A 22283-nucleotide genomic window follows, 5' to 3' on the forward strand; every position below is an offset into this window, starting at 1 on the left:
AATAATATGACTTACCTCATTTGGTTCCCACAATGATTAAATAAGCAAATATACGGGGCGCCTGCGTGGCTCAGTTGGTTAAGCGACTGCCTTCGGCTCAGGTCATGATCCTGGAGTCCTGGGATCGAGTCCCGCATCGGGCTCCCTGCTCGGCAGGGAGTCTGCTTCTCTCTCTGACCTTCCCCCTCTCATGCTCTCTCTCTCTCATTCTCTCTCTCAAATAAATAAATAAATAAAAATCTTTTAAAAATAAATAAATAAATAAATAAATAAGCAAATATATGTAAAACCCTAGGACAGCAACTGAAACCAAGTAAGAGTTCTATTTAAATATTCGCTATTATGTTTATTGTACCCATAGAACACACACCCGCACGCACACACACACCTGGCTAGAGATTCAACGCCTTTTTTTCATTAAACTACTCTAGTTTTGAAAAATTTTTAAATGAGGGCGCCTGGGTGGCTCAGTTGGTTAAGCGACTGCCTTCGGCTCAGGTCATGATCCTGGAGTCCCTGGATCGAGTCCCGCATCGGGCTCCCTGCTCGGCAGGGAGTCTGCTTCTCCCTCTCCTGCTCCCCCCTCTTGTGCTCTCTCTCTCTCTCACTCTCTCTCTCAAATAAATAAATTAAAAAAAAAAATCTTTAAAGAAAAAAAAGAAAAACTTTTAAATGATATTTTAAAATCTTGATGTTTTAATTTATGACTATGACATTTTATTATCTCCTCCATAAATACCATGAAAAACAAGTCAGTATCTATTTTATAAATGTCCTTTAAATAATTAAGGCCAAAATAAAATCTCTTAATCTTTTCCTCTTAGGGTAAGGTTCTAATTATTTGATCTTTTACTATATGAATCTGTTTCTCTTCTGTGAAGCCTGTTTAATTCCTCCATTTTGTATTTTTTCTTTAGTTAGGAAAATATATATTTATTATTATAAACTCATAGGAAGGAAAAAATTATTCTTTCTTCTTGCATTATTGTCTGAATTTTCCATAATCAGTACATATGTAAAATAAACACGCTTTTTTTTTGGAGTTTCCTTTTCTTGTTTTTGTCTTTTTATACTCAGTTATGCCTGATAAGCTTATTTAAACAGATTTTCATGATTTTTATGTTAAATTTCGCCCATTATTAGTCAGTGATTTTATGACTCTGGAGCAAAGCATAAAGGATACAATCTATAATCCTACCCTCTTAAAAACAAACATTCTTAATATGTTAGAAGTAATAAAAATAAAAACAAGAACATTTTTAATGACAATAACACCTAACATTTATTGTTAATGTACTATGTCCAGGAACTATGCTAGGAAATTTAACTTTATTAAATTTTTTAATCCTCACAAGAAATACCATGAAAAAGATACAATTATTATCAATCCTCAATCTTTTCTACTCTGGTTGCTGGATGATTGCTCCACTGAACATTTCTTGCTAAGATCATGAAAGATCTGCAAGCCACTAAGTGAGATAAACATTTTCTGTCTTTATCTAACCTGTCAATACATGTTGCCTTCTCTCCCTCCATGCCTCTGTCCCTCTCTCTTGTCTTCCCTTCTTTCCTCTCTTTCTCTTCCTCATTTTTTTCTCTTCTCTTTCTTCCTTGCAGTAGGATGGGCTTGAGCCATTACACCCTTCAACAATACAACAGTAACAAAATTATACTAAAGTTGACTCCACTTCTCTAGTGTGTCACATAGCGGTCTTTTTTCTCTCCAAGTTCACTTAACCTCAGGGCCTCCACATTTTACTTCACACTTTTAAAAACGTATACCTTTAAATAAATGGAAAGGTATCGTATGTTCATGGGTCAAAATCTTAATACTGTAAAGATGGCAATGCTATCCAAATTAATCTACATATTCATTGCTATCCCTATCAAAATCTCACCTTGCTTTTGATCAGAAGTTGATATGCTGGTCATGAAATTCATATGGAAAGGCAAGGTTCTACAGAATAGCCAAAACAACTTTGAAAACAAAGAACAAAGTTACGAACAAACAAAGAAAAAAAAAGAGAGAGACAAAAAACAAACTCAAATACAGAGAACAAACTGGTGGCTGCCAGAGGGGAGGTGGGTGGGGGGATGGGTAAAAAAATAATAAAAGAACAAAATTGGAGAATTGGCACTTCACATTTTCAAAGCTTAAATGAGAACTCAATAACAGAATGAAATTTAGGAAATAAAATGTATGTGGAAATTAAACAACATAATCCTAAATAACCAATAGATCAAAGAAGAAATCTCAAGGAAATTAGAAAATATTTTGAGAAGAATGAAAATGAAAGCATAACATACCAGAATGTATGGGATGCAGCTAAGTCAGTGCTCAGAGGGATTTACTACTGTAAATGCCCACATTAAAAAAGAAGAAAGAGAGGTACCCGGGTGGTTCAGTCGGTTAAGCATCTGACTCTTGATTTCAGCCCAGGTTGTGATCTCATGGCTGTAGGATCGAGCCCAGCATCTAGCTCTACACTCATCAGGGAGTCTGCTTGAGGGGCGCCTGGGTGGCTCAGTCGTTAAGTGTCTGCTTTCGGCTTGGGTCGTGATCCCAGGGTCCTGGGATCAAGCCCCACATTGGGCTCCCTGCTCTGCGGGAGGCCTGCTTCTCCCCCTCCCACTCTCCCTGCCTGTATTCCCTCTCTCACTGTGTCTCTCTCTGTCAAATAAATAAAATCTTTTAAAAAAAAAAAAAGGGAGTCTGCTTGAGATTCTCTCTCTCTCTCTCCTTCTCCCTTCTGTCCCTCTCCCTGCTCGAGTTCTCTCTCTCTCTCCTTCTCCCTTCTGTCCCTCTCCCTGCTTGAGTTCTCTCTCTCTCTCAAATAAATAAATCTTTTAAAAAATATAAAAATAAAAAAGAGAAAAGATCTTAAATCAATAACCTAACCTTCAACCTTAAGTTACTAGGAAAAGAAAACCAATCTAAACCCAAAGCAAGCACAAGGAAGGAAATAGTAAAGACTAGAGTGAAATAAATTAAATAAAGCATAGGAAAGCAATAGAGAAAATAAACAAACCCAAAATTTGAAGAATTAAAGAATTAACACCAATCCTTCACAAAGTCTCCTCCACTGAACACAGACAATAAGGGAACACATTTCAACTTATTCCATGAGGCCAGTATTATCCTGATACCAAAACCAGACAAAGACATCACAAGAAAACTACAGACCAATATCTTTTATAAGTATAGATGCAAAAATCTTTAATAAAATACCTGCAAACAGAATCCAATAACATATAAAAAGGATTATATACCATGGTTAAATGTGATATATTCCAGGAATACAAGGTTAATTCAATATGCAAAAATCAGTGTAATATACCATATCAACGGAATCAAGGACAAAGATAACACAATCATCTGAATAGATACAGGAAAAGCATTTGGCAAAATCCTAAATTCATTCATGATAAAAACACTCAGTAAACTGGTAATATAAGACAACATTTTCAACCTGATAACAGTCCATCTACAAAAAATCCACAGCTACCACCACACTTAATAATTAAAGAATGAATGCTTTGTCATTGAGATCAGGAACAAAACAAGAATGTTTACTCTCACTTCTGTTCAGCATCGTACTGGAGGTTCCAGTCAGGCCACTTAGACAAGAGAATGAAAATAAGTAATCCAGATAAGAAAGGAAAAAAAAAAACTATATCCATAGATAACCTGATTTGTATACAGAAAATAGTACGGAATCCATAAAAATTACTATTACAACTAATAAATAAATTCAACAAGGTTGCAAGAATCAAAATCAACAAACAAAAATCAGTTGTATTTCTTTACGCTAGCAAAGAACATTCCAAAAATAAAATTGAGAGAACAATTGCATTTGGAGAGCATCAAAAAGAATAAAATACCTAGGAATAAATTTAACAAAATAAGTACAAAACTTATACATTGAAAACTACAAAACATCATTGAAAGAAATTAAGACTTAAATAAATGGAAAGACATCTATGTTTATAGATTAGAAGGCAATATTGTTAAGTTGGCAGTACTCCAAAAATTATGTATAGATTCAACACAATCCCTATCAAAATCCCAGATGCCTTTTTTGCAGAAATTGAGAAGTCAATCCTAAACTTCATATGGAAATGTCAAAACAAGAATAGCCCAAACAGGGGCACCTGGCTGGCTCAATTGGTGGAGCATGGAACGCTTGATCTCAGGGTCATGAGTTCAAGCCCTACATTGGGTGTGGGGCCTACTTAAAATAAAATTAAAAAAAAAAATCTTGAAAAAAAAAAGAGCCAAACAATCTTGAAAAAGAAGAACAAATTTGGAGTACTGACACTTCCATGTGTCAAAATTTACTAAAAAACTATACCAATCCAGACAGTTTGGCATGGCATAAGGACAGATACATAGTTCAGTGGAATAGAATTGAGAGTCCAGAAATAACTCCTATATTTATGGTCAGATGATTTTTTTTTAAGATTTTATTTATTTATTTGACAGAGAGAGACACAGCGAGAGAAAGAACACAAGCAGGGGGAGTGGGAGAGGGAGAAGCAGGCTTCCCGCCAAGAAGGGAGCCTGATGTGGGGCTCAATCCCAGGACCCTGGGACCATGACCTGAGCCGAAGGCAGACGCTTAACAACTGAGCCACCCAGGTGCCCTGGTCTGGTGATTTTTGATAAGGAAGTCAAGACAATTCAATGGAGAAAGAATAGTATTTTCAATAAGTGGTCCTGGGAAGACTGAATATCTCCACATAAAAAATTATGTTGGACCCCTATCTCATATCATACACAAAAATTAACTTAAAATGGATCATAGACCTGAATATAGTAGCCAAAATCATAAGACTCTTAGAAGAAAACACAGCAGTAAATCTTTGTGTTCTTGGATTAGGCAATTATTTCCTAGATATGACACCAAAAGCACAAATGACAATAAAAATAGATAAATTGGACTTTATAAAAATCAGAAACTTCACTGCTTAAAAAGACATCATCAAGAAGTGAAAAGATAACCCACAGAAGGGGAGGAAGTATTTGCAAACCATACACTGGATAAGGGACTGGTATCCAAAATATATAAAAAAAGTCTTATAACTTAACAACAATAAGATAATTCATTTTTTTCATGGGCAAAGGATTTGAATGGATATTTCTTCAAAGAAGATATACAAATCACCAATAAACACATGGAAAGATGCTCAACATCATTAGCCATCAGAGAAATACAAATCAAAACCACAATGAGATATTACTCATATCCATTAGAATGACTAAAATTAAAAAAAAAATAATGAATGCTGACAAGGATGCTGAGAAATTGGAACCTTCATTGGTGGGAGTGTAAATGGAGCAGCTACTTTGGAAAACAGCCTGGCAATTCCTCAAAAGGTTAAAAATAGTTACCATATGATCCAGCAATTCCACTCCTAGGTATAACCAAGATAAATGAAAACATATATTCACACAAAAATTTGTACACCAATGTTCATAGCAGCATCATTCATTGTAGCCAATAGATAGAAACAACCCAAATTTCCATCAACTGATTAATGGATAAGTAGAATATGGTATAGCCATACAATGGAATATTATTCAGCAATAAAAATAAATGAAGTACCAGTACATGCTACAACATGATGAACCTTGAAAACATCATGCTGAATGAAAGACGTCAGTTACCACAAATTGTATGATTCCATTTACATGAAAGGTACAAATAGGCAAATCTATATCATCAGAAAGATGGTTAGTGTTTGCCTATGACTAGGGGATGTGATGATAGGAATGGAGAGGGACTGATGATAGATATGGGGTTTCTTTTTAGGGTAATGAAAATGTTCTAAAATTAGATAGTGGTGATGGACGAACAATTGCGAATATACTAAAACAATGAATTGTACGTTTTAAATGGGTAAATTTTATGGCATGTGAGTTATATTTTATAAAAATGTTTAAAAAGATTTTTTAAAGTATAGCTTTTTTTGGACTATAAAGATAATATGTGTTCATTATAGAATGTTGCATAACACAGAAAAGTACAAAGAAGAAAATAAAAATTGTCTATAATCCTGTCATGCAGAAATAACAAGTAACTGTTACTACTACTTCTAATTATTATTATTATTATTATTTTACTTCCTTCCTTTGTGGTGAAATACACCCTGCTTTCACTCACTTACTTGGGTATTTGTGGATGATTCTGAAGGGCTGGTTGTTCACATCTGTCTCTGTTATGCAGCAGACATGTTTCTCATTTAACTTGACAGGGTATTTCAGGACAGACAGCACCCTGTGGAAGCCATTCATCTGCTCCTCCAGGACCTCCACGGTACTGTGGTTGCTCAGGTCCCTCTCTGCTGGGTCAAGCCAGATCACATTAGGCATGAGGTACCAGCCCTTAGAGATGCACATTGCCACGTCCTCATTATCAATCCTATCAAACTGCACCTGGGGCATTTCAAAGTCTGGTTGGAAAAAATAACAAAATAATTAGTTCCTTTTTTATTTCAGCCTCGGGAGGATCAAGCTGGCAGAAATCTTGCCCCGAGATTTTACATTACTCCTTCTGGAGGCAACAGATCTTGAGGTTCACCATAGTTAAATTTTTGATTTAGAGACTGAGAGAAAATCACAATACACATTTGCTCCTGTCCTGAGGTCTCACCTACCACTGCTGTATTTACTTGTGGAATCCTGGCCTCTTCTCAGCTTCACTGCAGACTCTCAGCTGACCTCAGACACCCTGCTGAGAACTACAGAAGATAACAAATGGTTCTCACCACCATCTTCCCATCTCTTCCAGCTCTTTCTCCAGAGGGATTCTGCCATGCCTCCCTCTACCCGCAGATCTCTGGTGGGGAGAAGACCACTCTCCATGTAATCCCTAGAAGGGTGAGAATTCCTGGGGCATTATGGAGATCCATTGGTCCAATCCCACATCTTAACAGTGAGAAAATAAAGCCTAGAAAAGCTAAATGAGTTGTTAGAGTCATCCAGAATTAGAACTTGGGCCTCCTAATTCCCAGTGTTGGGCTATTTTCACTAAACCACACTTCATAGCTCAGGGTTTTCACAGAGGGGAATTATGTTATGTAACATTTTGGGTTTTCAGTGTTATAATTGGTTTGGTGAGTCTGGGCTAAGGCCATTGCATTGTGGGGGGGGGGTTTGTATATGTATTCTGTTTGTTTGTTTGAATGAATGGGTAATATAGACAGGTGCAGATATAGCAACTTTGGTCCAGAGCAGTATTTTCAGCTAAGATGAACTGACAGTGCAAATACCTGATCTCATGATGGATATGAGAAGAGCCTATAATAACTTGTGAAGAGAAAAACTGAGAACACCAGAAGAGGAAACTTAAAATTTATCCCTATAAACAGAGACAGAGCTTGAAACCAAGTTAATCCAATAAATTCCATTACCTTCTACTATTAACTTAATTGTACTTTTGCCTCTTTCATTTGGTGTGATGGCTGAGCCCTTGTAGATGGCTTCATCCATGAAATCCACATTTCTTAGTAAAAGTGCTAGAGTCCCCTCAGAAATTTCAGTGCAATCCACAGAGACTCTTCCCTCATACAAGAGTTCTGATCCTCTAGTTGGTCCGTGTTATTATGACACTGGTAAACCAACTTGGGGAAAACTTCAAAAAAATCATAGTACCTGAGAAAGTGGTAATATGCCTTATCATCTTCCACCTCATAGTCCTCTTTGATGTCTTCTCTTTCCCAAGAAAACTCAAGATTTTCTATGCCCTCCACAAAGGAGAAATGGCAGGAGAGGGTAACATCAGGGGAAGGGTGGACCCGTAACTCTTCTGGAGACACTGAGAATCTCAAAGAAGAAACGAAGTTAGTAAAATATTTATAAAGACCAGTGGATGCTGTATCAGGTAGGCTTTAATAACAGATAAAACAAATCATCCTAGCTATTTCAAGCAGTAAGGAATTTAGTACAGAGAATTAGACGTTTACAAAATCATTGGAAGGCTGGAGGAACGAGCCCAAAGTAGGGCATAGAAGGTAAGACTTGCAGTGTGCGTGTTCTGTCCTTCCTCACATTATGCTGGGCTCAGGACAGCACTTCAGAGTTGGTCTGCCAGCGGAGATGCTGTCTCTGCCACATCAGGAAGTTGGCAAATCAGGAAGTCATCACTGCAAATAGAGACTCCAGAGCCAAACTGCACCTGCTAGATTCACACTGGCAAAAGAAAGTGCATGCATGTTGCATGCACTATCACCATTCTCCCCACTTAAATGCAGTTTAATGCTCAAGCAAATGTATCTGGCAGAGTTTAATTCATCCCCAGAACCCAAACTGCAAAGCAATCTTGGAAATGTAGTTTTTTACTCTCTAGTCTCAGCAAGCCAGGAAGGCAAATCAGAAAGAGAGAAACAGATTTTTGGTAAGTCGGTCTATTCTACCTGCCACAAATACATACTGGTTTGGGCAGAGTATTCATGAGTAGGAGCTGAGGGCTCTGAGGAATACAGCCACGCACTCGGTATTATTCATGGAATCATGACATGGAATACACTCCTGATATGTTAGAGCTGGAAGAAGGCTTAGAGATCATCCGATTCAATCTTTTCAAAACCATTTTTTTCTAAAGCCCTCCTCAGAAGTTGTCACTGACAGCCAGGGGAAGACCAAATCAGTGAGACTTCCACTCCACCAATTCAATCAGAACCATCCCTAATTTACTTTATAAAGGAGAACAGAGGATAGTGTTTGATATAATGAGGTGAGATGAAATAGAAGAAAAAAACAGGTGAAGCACCAAGGGAAAATCCAAATGGTGAAAGTTCATAGGCAAGGAAGCTTCCAAGCCATCCACCCAGCAAAAAGCAGCCAGAGAGATATGCAGTAGGGTATATTCCAGCTGAAAAATAGATGCAATCTGCTCATTCATCGGTAGCAATCATGTGGCTCTTCGTGGGGCTGGGCATAGACTGTCCCCAGAGTGCAGAGACCATATCTTAACCATCCTGTTTCACCAGTACCTAGCACAGGACTTGACGCAGTTAAAAAAATATCCAGTGTGATTTTTTGTGCGAATGTGACTGGGTCACAGGGGTGCCCAGGTATTTGGTCAAATATTATTCTGGGCATGTCTTTGAAGGTATTTTTGGATGAGGTCAGTATTTGAATAGGTAAACTAAGTTGACGGCCCTCTCTAATGTGGGTGGGCCTCAACCAATCAGTCAAAGGCCTGAATGGAACAAAAAGGCTGACCCTCCCTCGAGTAATAGGGAACTGCAGTCTGGCTGTTTGAGCTGGACTTCAAACTGAAACATAGGCTCCTTTTGGGTCTTAAGCCTTCAGACTTGGACTGGAACTATACCATCACTTTCCTGGGTCTCCAGCTTGCCTACCGCAGAGATCCTGGGACTTCTCACCTCCATAATCACATGATCTCTTCATATAGATTTTGTTTGTTCTGTTGCTCTGAGAATTCTGACTAATACTTAAGGTGACATTTAAGTGTTTACAATGCGTCAGACATATTCTAAGAGATTTTCTTGAATTTAATTCATTTAATCTGCACACTAACATGGAGGTAGTTACTATTATTATCCCCAGTTTACTACTGAGAAAACCAAGGCCCAGTGGGGTGAAGTAAGGTGCTCAGGGACACACAGCTAGTAAGTGGTAGAGCTATGATTCAAACCTAAGCAGTCTGGCTCCACAGCCCTCCATCTGAACTGTACTCTTCCGTCTAACCATAGACACTCATCCTAAACTTGAGGAATGAATCGACTAATTAAATAAATGAATGAATATAAAGGAAGACAGATGAGAATAGAAATAAGAAGGCAAGGAGAAACAACCTGCATAACCTTCAGAAGGATGGATATGCATATAAAACATGAAATGTTTTCTTGCTCAAATTGTTATTTCTCTGATGTGGTTACAATCAAGAATCAGTGGATTATAGTTATTAAAAAATTCCTGTCTGAAGATTTGTAAATCTAAGTTCTAATTTTGTTTTTGTTTTTTTGTTTTATTTTTTTGTTTGGTCGTTTGTTTTTTAGGAAGCTCCACACCCATCACAGAGCCCAACGTGGGGCTCAAACTCATGACCCTGAGATCAAGACCTGAGCTGAGATCAAGAGTCAGATGCTTAACCCACTGAGCCACCCAGGCACCACCTATGTTCTAGTTCTAAGTCCCCCTTACTAGTCATTTGGCAATGGGCAAGTCACTTATTTTCTCTGAGTTAGTTTCCTAGTGTATAATTATGATAAAAATACCTGCCCTGGGGCTATTACAAAATATCTTGGAATCTCAGGGGCTGTTTTTATATGACATGGCTCAGTAATTTTCCAGAGAGACAGAAAGAGTGGACCAGATGGGTGGATACCTTAGTAAACTGCCCGTCTTCCCAATCTCTCATAAAAATATGTAGCTTACTCATAAGAGGTCCTTAATTCTAGCTTCTCAGGTTATACCCAGGAGCTCTTGCTGCAGCTGAACCCCTTCTGGTCCCAAGGGAAAGGGTCTCAGACTCAGGAATCTCAAGACTCTAGCCAAAGAACCATGAAACACAATCTACTAATGATGTAATTGGTAATATAAAAGCCAACTTCTGACTGATGTGTCTGCAGATGGTGCTACTTAAATCTGAATCACTCTTTTGTCTATTTCAATCTGTGATCTCTAGACCATTGTATCTTTAGCTTCCCAATGCCTAAGAACCTGGGCAAAAGCTCAGCAAACAGCTAATAATGTGAGAAAACACTTTCAAAACTGTAGAAAGGTATGTCTAAAGCACTTACTATAGTACCTAGTACACAGTATTAGGCTAACAATATTGTTATAAAATGTAAGATATTATTAGAACTAATACACCTTTCTCTTTCTCACCTACATACACACTCATTCTTTTATCTGGTTGGGTTTTTCTTGGCTGTGAGTGGATTGCCTCCCTACACACAAACACACAGTAACCAAGCATCAAAAGAAAAGAGCCAGTAAATGTAATCTGGATGGACCAGGCCTTGCACTAACTCTAAACAGATCTCTGGAGCTTGAGGATGTCTTCAAGCTGCTGCTACCTTTGGCAGAACTGCTGCAGGTTCCTAAGAGATGGCCTATGCCTGAAAACTGTAAATATGTTCTATCACTTTGTGAAGGAGTTATATTGCAGGTTTTGGATACATGTGCTCCTATAAAGCATTTTTGCATAGATACTTTTGGTTAGTTGAATTACATTAACAGTTTCAACATCTGTACATTGTCCATCCCAATATTTCTAAAGAATTGAGAACGAAGAATTATAAAAACCCTGCGTTGACTGCCCATCCAGATTTTTCAGGACAGGCCTGATTTCAAATATTCTGTGATACTATACCCTAAATCGACACCTGTCAGAGTCACTTGAACTGGGGAAGAATATCTAGATATTTTTGTTTTGGTTAGAGAAGTTCAAATCATAGGTGTGAATAACTGTAATTATCTAACATGAACTCAAATGGACAAACCAAATTGGGAGGGAGGGTTCTCATTTAAAAAAAAATAAACAGGGCGCCTGGGTGGCTCAGATGGTTAAGCGTCTGCCTTCGGCTCAGGTCATGATCCCAGGGTCCTGGGATCGAGTCCCGCATCGGGCTCCCTGCTCCTTGGGAGCCTGCTTCTCCCTCTGCTTCTCTTTCTCTCTCTCTCTCTCTCTCTGTCTCTGAAGAATAAATAAATAAAATCTTTAAAAAAAATAAAAAATAAAAAAAAAATAAACAACACTTTTTGGGGCACCTGGGTGGGTCAGTCGGTTAAGTGTCTGCCTTCAGCTCAGGTCATGATCCCAGGGTCCTGAGATTGAGCCCCACGTCAGGGCTCCCTGCTCAGTGGGGAGCCTGCTTCTCCCTCTCCCCACTGCTCGTCCTCTCTATCTCTCTGTCTCACTCTCTCTGAAATAAATAAATAAAATCTTTAAAAAAAAAGTTTTACAATTTGTGCCTGTTAGATTTTCCCATCTGTCCTTCAACATTACCTATGAAACAAATATAGCATTGTTATTCCCATTTAACAAATGAAAAGACTGAGGTTCAGAGAGATTAAATCATTTGCTTGGTTTTTTAAAATCTCCAAATCACTATTTTCCTCACTATTCTCAACGCTGTTTCAGAAATACCCACAAAGTTTTTTTGAAAAGTGACTCACCTGCATCATGAACTAGCAGCAGTAGGTTGGCAATCACCGAAAGGAAAGACATTCTGATAAAAAGAAAGGCAGAAAATCTGTCTCAGCCTAGAAAGAGTATGGGCCAGCATAACCCAGCCACGCCCTGCTGGGCCTGAGGAAGGCCTCACAGGCGCCCCCTCCAGGCTGCACACCCACCACACAGTACTATCAGCAGGCTGCCGCACCTCAGCATTCTATGTGGGATGCCCACTGAATCCTGGTCACCCAGGCTGATACTATGCATATTTGTCAGATTTGCTATAGGAACCTGGAAATCTATTTCTATAATGTGCAAATCTGTCTCGCCCTAGGTGAGTCACATTTGAATTCGTCTGGATCAGAGTCAGCCCTGAAATGATGTTTGAGGGGTCAGGGGCAGCTTCCCAACTGTTGCTGACCTTCTGGATGTTGCCAGGGGAAAGTTAGCAGTGGAGGAAGTACAACAGTAAATATGCAGGTGTGTCTGGGAAGTTATGGAGTGATGCTTCCCAAAGAGAGAAAAGTAACCAAGAGACAGTACTAAACCAGTCTGCCAAGCCAGGGTTGTACTTTAACAGGGATGGAATTAACAGGCCTAGGGCAGCTCTGGAAGAGGAAGGAGAAAGGGCTCAGGGAGCACTCAGTCCCTTTGAGAAGCCCTGACACAAATACACATCTCCATACGGGTGAACTCAATCTTATTCACTGGCTGGATCTAGTCTCCTTCTTTGGTCTCATCTCTCAAGATTCCCCCCACAGTCCAAGTTCCACCAGTACCATCCCTAAGTCTTGGTGCTAACGCAACCCTCCTCACTTGGCACATCCCCCATCATCACCACCCTCACCTGCCCCTCCCCAAACCCATTTATCATTCAAAACTCTGCCCAAGTAGCACTTCTTCCCAAAGTCCTCCCTGATCCCAGTCCGATTCATCATTCCCCCTTCTACGTTTTGAACATACTTTTGTCATTGCATAGATCACATTGTATAGCAATTATTTCTGTACATGTTCTTTTGTCCCTTACTATGTTGGAGAAAGAAAGGTAATATGATCATAACCTTTCAGCATACTCTCCTGCCTCCTCTTCTTCCTATAATCTACCACAGTCCTCCAGGTCTATGATACACCATACTAATAGCAACTACACATCGAATGCCTATGAATGACAAATTCGATCTTAAAAATAAGCCTATGAAGTAGATGTTATTATTGTTTCCATTGGACAAGTAAAGAAACGGAAGCATAGAGAGGGTAAATAATTCATCCAAGGTCATACAGAATCAAGACTCTCACCTTTCCGGTTAGCTGAAGTCTGTGCATGTCACCTAAATTCTGTCCTGACAAACCTCTGCAACTTCACCACACACTATGGGAAGTTCCACCACCCAGAGCATCCAGCAAGAGAACAGGAAGCTTGTCGACTGATGAAGCAGGTGGGTTGTGGAATATTACAATAAGTCTCTTTCCTAGAGGCCTATTAGACTCTGGAGAATATGCACTCTGCGGACTGACTATTAACAGATACAGAAGAACAAGAGAATAAAGGAGCAGCCCTCGCCAGCCAATGACCAAATAAAACACTTCTGGGGTCAGTGGGACAAATGGAAAGATTCTTTACCAAGCTTATATATTCTAACTAGGAATATGACTAGTGAATGACAACAACCATTGATTCATAAAATATCTCTCTGTGGTATATGTAGTAAAAAATTTGAAAGACATATCTAAAATAATATAAAACTTAAAGGCAATATGCAGCTAACAGCTACTAGAGCTATAGTCCAACAGAGAGAGGGAAAGAGAAAGAGATTGTAGACAAATGTCATGGAGAAAAGGTTATAGGAACACAGTATGTCTTTTCAACTCAATAATATCTCATTATATATTTCCAAGATATTTATTTCCAAGGAACGTTTTTCATCATTAGGAAAGACATAAATCTTAAAGTCTTCCCAATTGCCCCACCCCCAGTAGATACAATCTTTGTTCCTCCCTACTTCCATTATATTTCATTCCTTTATATAGTACTCCCTCATTTAATAAAGCATATTTTCAGTGATTCTAATAATAATACAGATTCATTGTAAAAACATGTTTGAAAGAATAAAAAAGAATATTACAATCTCTTTTAAGTCCATCACCCAGACAATCACTATTAGCATTTTGGAATGTTCTCTTTCAGTCTTTTATATGTGTACTTTTTAAGAGAACTCAGTTTGTATATACATTTTAGTGTCCAGCTTAATTTTCCTCATGACACTGTTTTGTGAGCATTTCTACATCACTAAAAATATTCTTACAACCTGGTCTACTTTATTTCATAGTTTTTTGTATGCATATCATATCACCCCTACTGGACTGTAAGTTCCTTAAGGGCTAGGGTGGGTTCTCTTTGTCTTCCATATGTCCATCATGGTGTTCCATATGTTTGAGGTGCCCATAAGTAATTTTAACACATAATCAAAATTAAATTGGATCCAGTGTTACAAAGTTTACTATATACAGGAAAGAGAAAGAAAAAAAAAAAACAGAAAAAAAGCAATTCATACCCTACTAAAGAAGAATATTAACTACACTGAAACAGATAACTCCAATAGTGCACCCAGGTATTGCCTCTAGGGCTGGTACCCTTTGCACCTCTCATTTACAGAGAAACTGTGAGAAGTCTATGAACGAGCTCTATGCAGAAACATAACATGTAAAGGAACCAGATACAGTTGGAGTGGACACCTAAATGCTTCAGTCACATTACCCTTCATTTGGCTCTCCAGTTCACAATCATAGCCAACAATCTCTCTAAACAGTCTGTTTATTGAAAGAGCTTACCTGTATCGCAGCTGGTCCCTCTTATCTTACAGGTGAGAAGAAAGTGAGGAGGAGTCAGCATGTCTTTGAAAGGACAGTTGTGTGGTAGTCCCCAGGGAGAAGGCTCGGTGATACTGTTACTACCAAGATGTTGCAGCAAAAGGTCAGTAAAGAGCTCCATGAGACTTAATATTTCTAATAGCTGCATCTGTTGGCTAAAAAAGGAAGTGTTTGCAAAGGCATTATGGTGAAAGAGTGAAAACAAAAGAACACCATAACGTCCAATACTGGAGAATCATTCTGGGCCCATTTTAAGAAAAAAAAATCATTTTTGAAAAAGAATTAAATGACACATAAAATGCTATGTAATTTTTAGTGAAAAATAAAAATACAAAACAATATATGTTTACACATATGTATGATTTCAACCTTGGAAGGAAATATACCAAAATGTTAACAGTGGTCATTCTGGATGGTGAGATTATGTGTGATTTTAGTTGTTTTTATTATATATTTCTGAATTTTCTATAGTGACCTTTTAGATTTACATTATGATAAATATGTTATAAATGGAAAAAAAAAAAAAGGAAATGGACAGACAGAACTTACACACATAGTGTGGTGCAGAGAGTGAAGGTACAGGAAGGAAAGGAAAGGAAATTTAGTGTCTATCCTCTTAGGGATAAGTATGATTTGTATCTCCATTAACCTTTAAGCTCAAGTTCTATGGTGCCCAGCTTTTTATTAGGGTGCCTTTCCCCCACAGCACATGGATTACTGGATCTGGGTCTGAATTAGGCTGCTCCGGAACAAGAGGAACAGGAACAAGAGGCCTCCTGCTGGGGATGGGTGCCAGAAGCAGCTTCGCCCTGGATCCCTCACCCCACCTGACCATATACGAAGCAGTTAATTCCTCACTTTGGATCTCCAGAACCTCTCAGTCCCTCCAATCACTTTTAGTGGCTGAGTGAAGAAAACACATATGAAGTTTCAAAATAAACTTGAAACTACATCCATTAACATGAACTGTTGAGCAACGTCTTTTTTTAAGCTCCTATAACATCTAGCATAGATTTGTTTTTTACATAGTATCCTCAATAAAATAACTATGAAATGGAACATAAAAGAGTGAAATAATTGTGATCTGTTTATATCACTTCTCTAACTCATGCTATAGGGCTTGAAGCTTGACATACATTTGACTTCCACTCTGACGCAGAGGAGGAACATCCTGACGATACCACAGTACCAAGAAACCAGGAAGAATACATTGTACTCAGATATAAGACTCTATATAAGGTGCTACTTTCCACAGACTACCCCAAGCCTGGCAGTCTTTTTATGTATGTCTACATGAGCTATAGGGAAATGGGATGTAGAGCTTCCAGAAAGAAAAGAATCAGAGATGGTCTCCTAACCTGGTATTCATACCTCTCCCACCATGATCTAAACCAATTTATCATTTCAAGCTTTACTCTTCCTTTACACCATATCATAACAGCACACCTTAGATCTGGGGGACAAAGTCACAATTTTAAATACTTTCTCCCATTATTCTCCAAAGTGTGGCAATACTTGGCTATTGTAACCATCAGCACAAAGCCAAACCAGACCCTTCACCTTTTCCCAGACATAGGCTGTAATTTCCTTCTTGTTTTTGTCATTCTTTCTCAAGAAATACCTTCTTCTTCTCCTTTCCTCCAATTCCATATACCTCATCCCATTTCTACCAAAAGCTTTCCTAATTGCAGCAGTCTGGAAAGGTGACTTTACTCTGAATTTTTATAGTATTTGATTATGCATCTGTATGCCAGTTACCAAATGCTACTGTCTATTTCAGTAACTTTAGGTTTATAACAGTTTTATTGAGATAAAATTCATATACCATACAATTCATTTACTTAAAGTGTATATAATTCCATGGTTTTTACTATATTCACAAGTTGTACAACCATCATCACACTCAATTTTAGAACATTTTCATCACCCCAAAAAGAAACTGTGCCAAGCAGTCACTCCTCATTCCCTCCTCCCTCAGCCTCTGGCAGCCTCTAATGTAGTTTCTGTTTTTATAGATTTGCCTATTTTGGACATTTCCTATAAATGGAATGACACGTTATATGGTCTTTTGTGACTTGTTTCTTTCACTTACGTGTTCTCATAATGTTTTCAAAATTTATCCATTTTGTAACATGTATCAGCTTCATTTATTTTTATTGCCAAATAAAATTCCATTGTATGGATAACTACATTTTATTTGTCAATTTATCAGCTGAGAGAACTTTGGGTTGTTTCCATGTTTTAGCTATGATGAATAATGCTGCCATGAACATCTGTGTACAAATTTTTGTGTGAACATGTTTTCTGTTCTCTTGGATCTATACCTAGGAGTGGAACTGCTGGGTTACATGGTAATTCTTATTTTCATTAGCCTTTTGAGGAACTACCAGACTGGTTTCCAAAGTAATTGCACCATATTATATCCCCAGCAGCAGTGTAGGAGGGTTCCAACTTCTTTACATCCTCACTAGCACTCATTATTTTTTGGTTTTAGCCATCCTAGTGGGTGTGAATGGTATCTCTTCATAGTTTTGATTTGCATTTGCTAATGATATTGAGCATCTTTTCATGTATTTATTAGCTATTTGTACATCTTCTTTGAAGAAATGTCTATTGGATCCTTTGCCCATTTTTATATTGGATTATTTGTTTTATTATGGGTTCATGTTTAATTTCTATTACTTTAAGTATCTTAAAGGCAGTGATTATATTTGGACAAAATCATAAACTCTGGAGTCATATTCCATTATTTGGTTATCCAGCCCCATCATAACTGTATGACTTGGCAAGTTCCTTAATTTTCCCACAGCTCAGTTTTTTTATCTATAAAATAGAGATAATAATACCTACCTTATAGAGTGAGTATGAGGATTAAATAAAATAATGACTACAAAGCTCTTAGGACAGTGCATGGCACTTAGAAAACAATCAATAAATGTTAGCCCTTATTTTTAGTTATCTCTATACATTTCCAATGTATAGTTCACTTTTTTACACACAAAAGTGCTCCATGAGTATTTGAGAATGAATAAATTGGGGACTAGAAGTATTTTAACTTGTTTATAGTTGTTGCTATGACTAGCTATCTATGAAAACAGACATTTTTCCAAAGAAGACATCCAAATGGCCAACAGACACATGAAAGAGTGCTCAACATCGCTCGGCATTAGGGAAATCCAAATCAAAACCTCAGTGAGATACCCCATCACACCAATCAGAATGGCTAAAATTAACAAGTCAGGAAACGACAGATGTTGGCGAGGATGCAGAGAAAGGGGAACCCTCCTACACTGTTGGTGGGAATGCAAGCTGGTGCAGCCACTCTGGAAAACAGTATGGAGGTTCCTCAAGAAGTTGAAAATAGAGCTACCGTACAACCCAGCAATTGCACTCCTGGGTATTTACCCCAAAGATACAAATGTAGTGATCCAAAGGGGTATGTGCACCCCAATATTTATAGCAGCAATGTCCACAACAGCCAAAATGTGGAAAGAGCCAAGATGTCCATAGACAGATGAATGGATAAAGAAGATGTGGTATATATATACAATGGAATATTATGCAGCCATCAAAAAAACCCCGAAATCTTGCCATTTGCAACAATGTGGATGGAACTAGAGGGTATTATGCTAAGCGAAATAAGTTAATCAGAGAAAGACATGTATCATATGATCTCACTGATATGAGGAATTCTTAATCTCAGGAAACAAACTGAGGGTTGCTGGAGTGGTGGGGGGTGGGAGGGATGGGGTGTCTGGGTGATAGACATTGGGGAGGGTATGTGCCATGGTGCTGTGAATTGTGTAAGACTGATGAATCATAGACCTGTACCTCTGAAACAAATAATCCATTATATGTTAATTTAAAAAAAAGAAGAATATAGTAGGAAGGGAAAAATGAAGGGGGGGAATCGGAGGGGAAGATGAACCATGAGAGACTATGGACTCTGAGAAACAAACTGAGGGTTCTAGAGGGGAGGGGTTGGAGGGATGGGTTAGCCTGGTGATGGATATTAAAGAGGGCACGTACTGCATGGAGAACTGGGTGTTATACGCAAACAATGAATCATGGAACACTACATCAAAAATTAATGATGTAATGTATGGTGATTAACATAATAAAATAAAATTAAAAAAAAAGGAAAAGGTAAAACAACCCTATTATGGAACATATGCTGAGCAAGTGGATAAAATTAAAAAGGTATATAGTCACTCAAAATCCCAAAACAGTCACCGAGGAAAACACCTCCTCAGGTATGAGAAAAACCCCTAAATGGAGTGCCTTCGTTGGCAGTAATCATCAGGATGCTTTTATAGCTCTAACAAATGCTTAGCCAAAGACATCCAGATCTGAAAATGCCATGTCATTATTTGAATCTTCAAAAAATTTCAATAAAGAAGATTGGTTTGGGGAAAGATACTCAGGAAAGCTTCTTAATCTATCAATTCTCCAGCAAGAATATACTAAGGCAGAGAAAGAAACTGCTAACGATAACCCAGCTGTAGACCTTAACTGACAAAACTGGCTGCAAACTCACTCTGGGCCCCTGTAAATATGGAGGCCATTGTCTCCTCATGATGAATTCAAAGACTACGGCTCCCTCTGCCTTCAGTGCTGCTTTAAACAGAGAATAACTGGCTTTTTGATATCTGGGCTACAGTTGGTAGGAAGATGGCAGAACTTTAAGCCATCCAGGCCGAACTGGATAAACCAACCTGAGATTCAGCAATGGAAAGAACTCAAAGCAGCTGACCTTCATCTGACAACTAATGAGGAGACATGGAGTCAGGGGAGGAGGGAGAGAGATGGATTGAAATAATGAAAGCAGTGCTTCAGAATGCCTATCAGAATCCAGAGGTAACTGGAATGAAGGTAGAAATCCAGTTTAGGAGGCCTGGTGTCTTGATATGACTAGGGGACAGGACAATAAGCATAAATTTGGGGAGTCAAAACTCAGCGGCAAGGAGAGTTCAGACCAACCTCTCAAATTGTAATCCCTAAAAGATGGCATGACCCAGGCAGAAAACCACAGTTTATGCAGGAAATTGTGCCATCATGAGTAAAGACTGTTCTCAACTTTCTCTTTACCCTGATCATGATAAAACAAGTGTGAGAGAGTAATAGTTATAACAATAACTACTATTACTATTACTGCTAATAATAATAATTGCTACTACTCATGGAGTATTTACTTTGAACTAGGTACTGTGATAAGCACTTTAGATTTAACCTTATAATGACTCTATGAAACAGATAATATTCTTCATAATCAAAGCTCAAAGAGAATTAAATAAGAGAAATCTGATTTCCAGAGGTAGGATCTGAAACCTAGACCTGCCCATGCTTTAACATCAGTATGTTGCCTCCCAGCTAGTATGGTTTACGAAGGGATTCTCCACTCAGCTTATTTCCTGGTTTTTCTGCAGTCAATTGGGAAATAAGGCCATCTTAATCAGGTATGCCAAAACCTATTCATGCATTTATTTCATTTACTCACTATTTATTGAGCACATACTATGTCTCAGGGAGGGGTGCCATGGTAAATAGACACAGTTCCTGCCCCTAGGAAATGCAGGCAGGGTGGTTGAAGGAGGAAGTGCCCTTCATTTGATGTCCCTTCTTTTTTCAATAACATCCTAATCAGGAGACTTATCCTCAAATATAGTCAGTTTGACCCAAAAGTCACTTGATGGTTAAGTTTTGATAAGTGGACAAATATGCCATATACTCTCACAATTCCCTGAAATCCATATCCCTCTCCCTAGATAATGCACTACGCTGTCTCCTCTTCCCTTCACACTCTCCACTGCCCCCGCTGCATCTCTGAAATCTCCTTCAGCTAGCCACAAGACCGAGCCCATCACTGTGAAGGACAAGAAGCCACCAATGCTCCTTCACCTCCTACAGGGTTTTCAGAACTCTCCAAGCTGCCTGCTGAATTTAGACTTATCTGGCTGTGAGCAAGAGAGATGCATCCATGGTAGCTGAGATAGGGCTTATTATAATGAGCAATAAGGGGATTCTTACATTAATTTGAACATTTCTTCAAAACTTTCTATCAGGCAGCTTCATTCTCTACTATTTGAGGCTATTTCCATCTTTCCCCCTTCATTTCACTGATTTGTAACCTTAACTATTTCTGAATCACATTCAAATCATTTTTTTCTCATATTAAATTCCTGTCACTTAATTTTTATCACAGACACATAGCACATTTTAAAAGCATAAAACTGTATTATTTTAAGTATTTGCAATTTTCACATATAACGGCTCCTGCCACTATGTGATCTTGATCCAAGACAAAGTCTAATTTTTAAGAGGACCCTTTGAAACAGGTTTTGAAACATTCTATTTCTGGTCTTAAAAGTCTTAAAAACATTCTATTTCTGATTTACACTGACAAAGTATGTCCTCCTACTTACTGTAACTCAAGCAGAAATTAAAATTTGGCAGCAGGTAAGAGGCATAAAGTTTCTCACGCAAATGAGTGACAAGAAAAAAAAGTTACTTTATTCTTTTTAGGAGGAAAGCGACTTAATGTCATTGATTATATACAATTTTTGAACAATTACATGCATAAGGTTTGTAAAAAATTGTTAAATATTTTTCTCATTTCTACTCGACTTTCCAAATTATGAAAAGTAATTTCAGAAAAGACTGAGCTTAGGGCAAATATGTTAATTAGAAGTACTAAATCAAAGCCAGAGTCGGGATTTTGCCAGTTAATTGTAGTTTCAACCTGCAGTAGAATCTCACTGCTTTCTTAGTTCTTAAACTGATCAATTAACCTGAGCTATCTCAAGTTAACGAACCTCTTCCATGGCTCCCAAATTCATTTCCAGCCACTACAAATTAAACCAAAAACCACAGAAATGCTTCTATAGCTAAAATGTAGAAACACCTTTACTTAGTATACCTTACTTTTATCGGGTTTCAAAAATTAATCCTGCAGGCAAACAGGGCAAGTAATTATCCATGCTCTACGGATGGAGAAACTGAAATCAAATTCTTTGTCCAAGGACACAGGCTTATTTAATAGCAGAACCCGAGGTAGGATCCAGGGGTTCTGATTTCTAGCCCAGCTGTCTTTGCACTTTGAAGTCGGCTTGGTTAATCCCGCGCCTTTAAATTCCTGGGGCTTGCTGTAATGAAGCTGACTCACCACTAAATTCCTGTGTTCTCACTGAATCCCGCACAGTAGGGGCCCCACTCCCAAACTGGGAACCAAGGGGGCGGTGCACCATGACGCGCAAACCCTCAAGGCCA

The 22283-nt window shown here is 38.3% G+C and overlaps 1 protein-coding gene across 7 annotated transcripts in view; it reads right to left on the reverse strand.

The window, feature by feature from the left end:
• The window catches only part of LOC145723860 (uncharacterized), a 35280-nt gene extending 13016 nt beyond the window's left edge, over positions 1-22264 (reverse strand). The window contains exons 1-7 of one of the 7 annotated variants that reach the window (XM_081833300.1): positions 22180-22264; positions 12152-12204; positions 7966-8145; positions 7655-7825; positions 6769-6872; positions 6169-6453; positions 3192-5415 (exon numbers count right to left, since the gene is read on the reverse strand). In XM_081833300.1, coding sequence (XP_081689426.1) covers positions 5219-5415; positions 6169-6453; positions 6769-6872; positions 7655-7825; positions 7966-7973 — 765 coding nt within the window. In that variant the 5' untranslated portion in view covers positions 7974-8145; positions 12152-12204; positions 22180-22264 and the 3' untranslated portion in view covers positions 3192-5218. Of the gene's footprint in view, positions 1-3191; positions 7826-7965; positions 8146-12151; positions 12205-14978; positions 15173-21938 lie in introns of those variants that run through there. The other 6 variants (XM_081833303.1, XM_081833315.1, XM_081833290.1 and 3 more) reach the window with 6 other exon arrangements.
• Between the last annotated feature and the right edge of the window lie 19 nt (positions 22265-22283).

Source organism: Leptonychotes weddellii, chromosome 1 (genome assembly GCF_054177405.1).
Source record: "Leptonychotes weddellii isolate Sample4059 chromosome 1, ASM5417740v2, whole genome shotgun sequence".
Classification (NCBI taxonomy): Eukaryota; Metazoa; Chordata; class Mammalia; order Carnivora; family Phocidae; genus Leptonychotes; species Leptonychotes weddellii.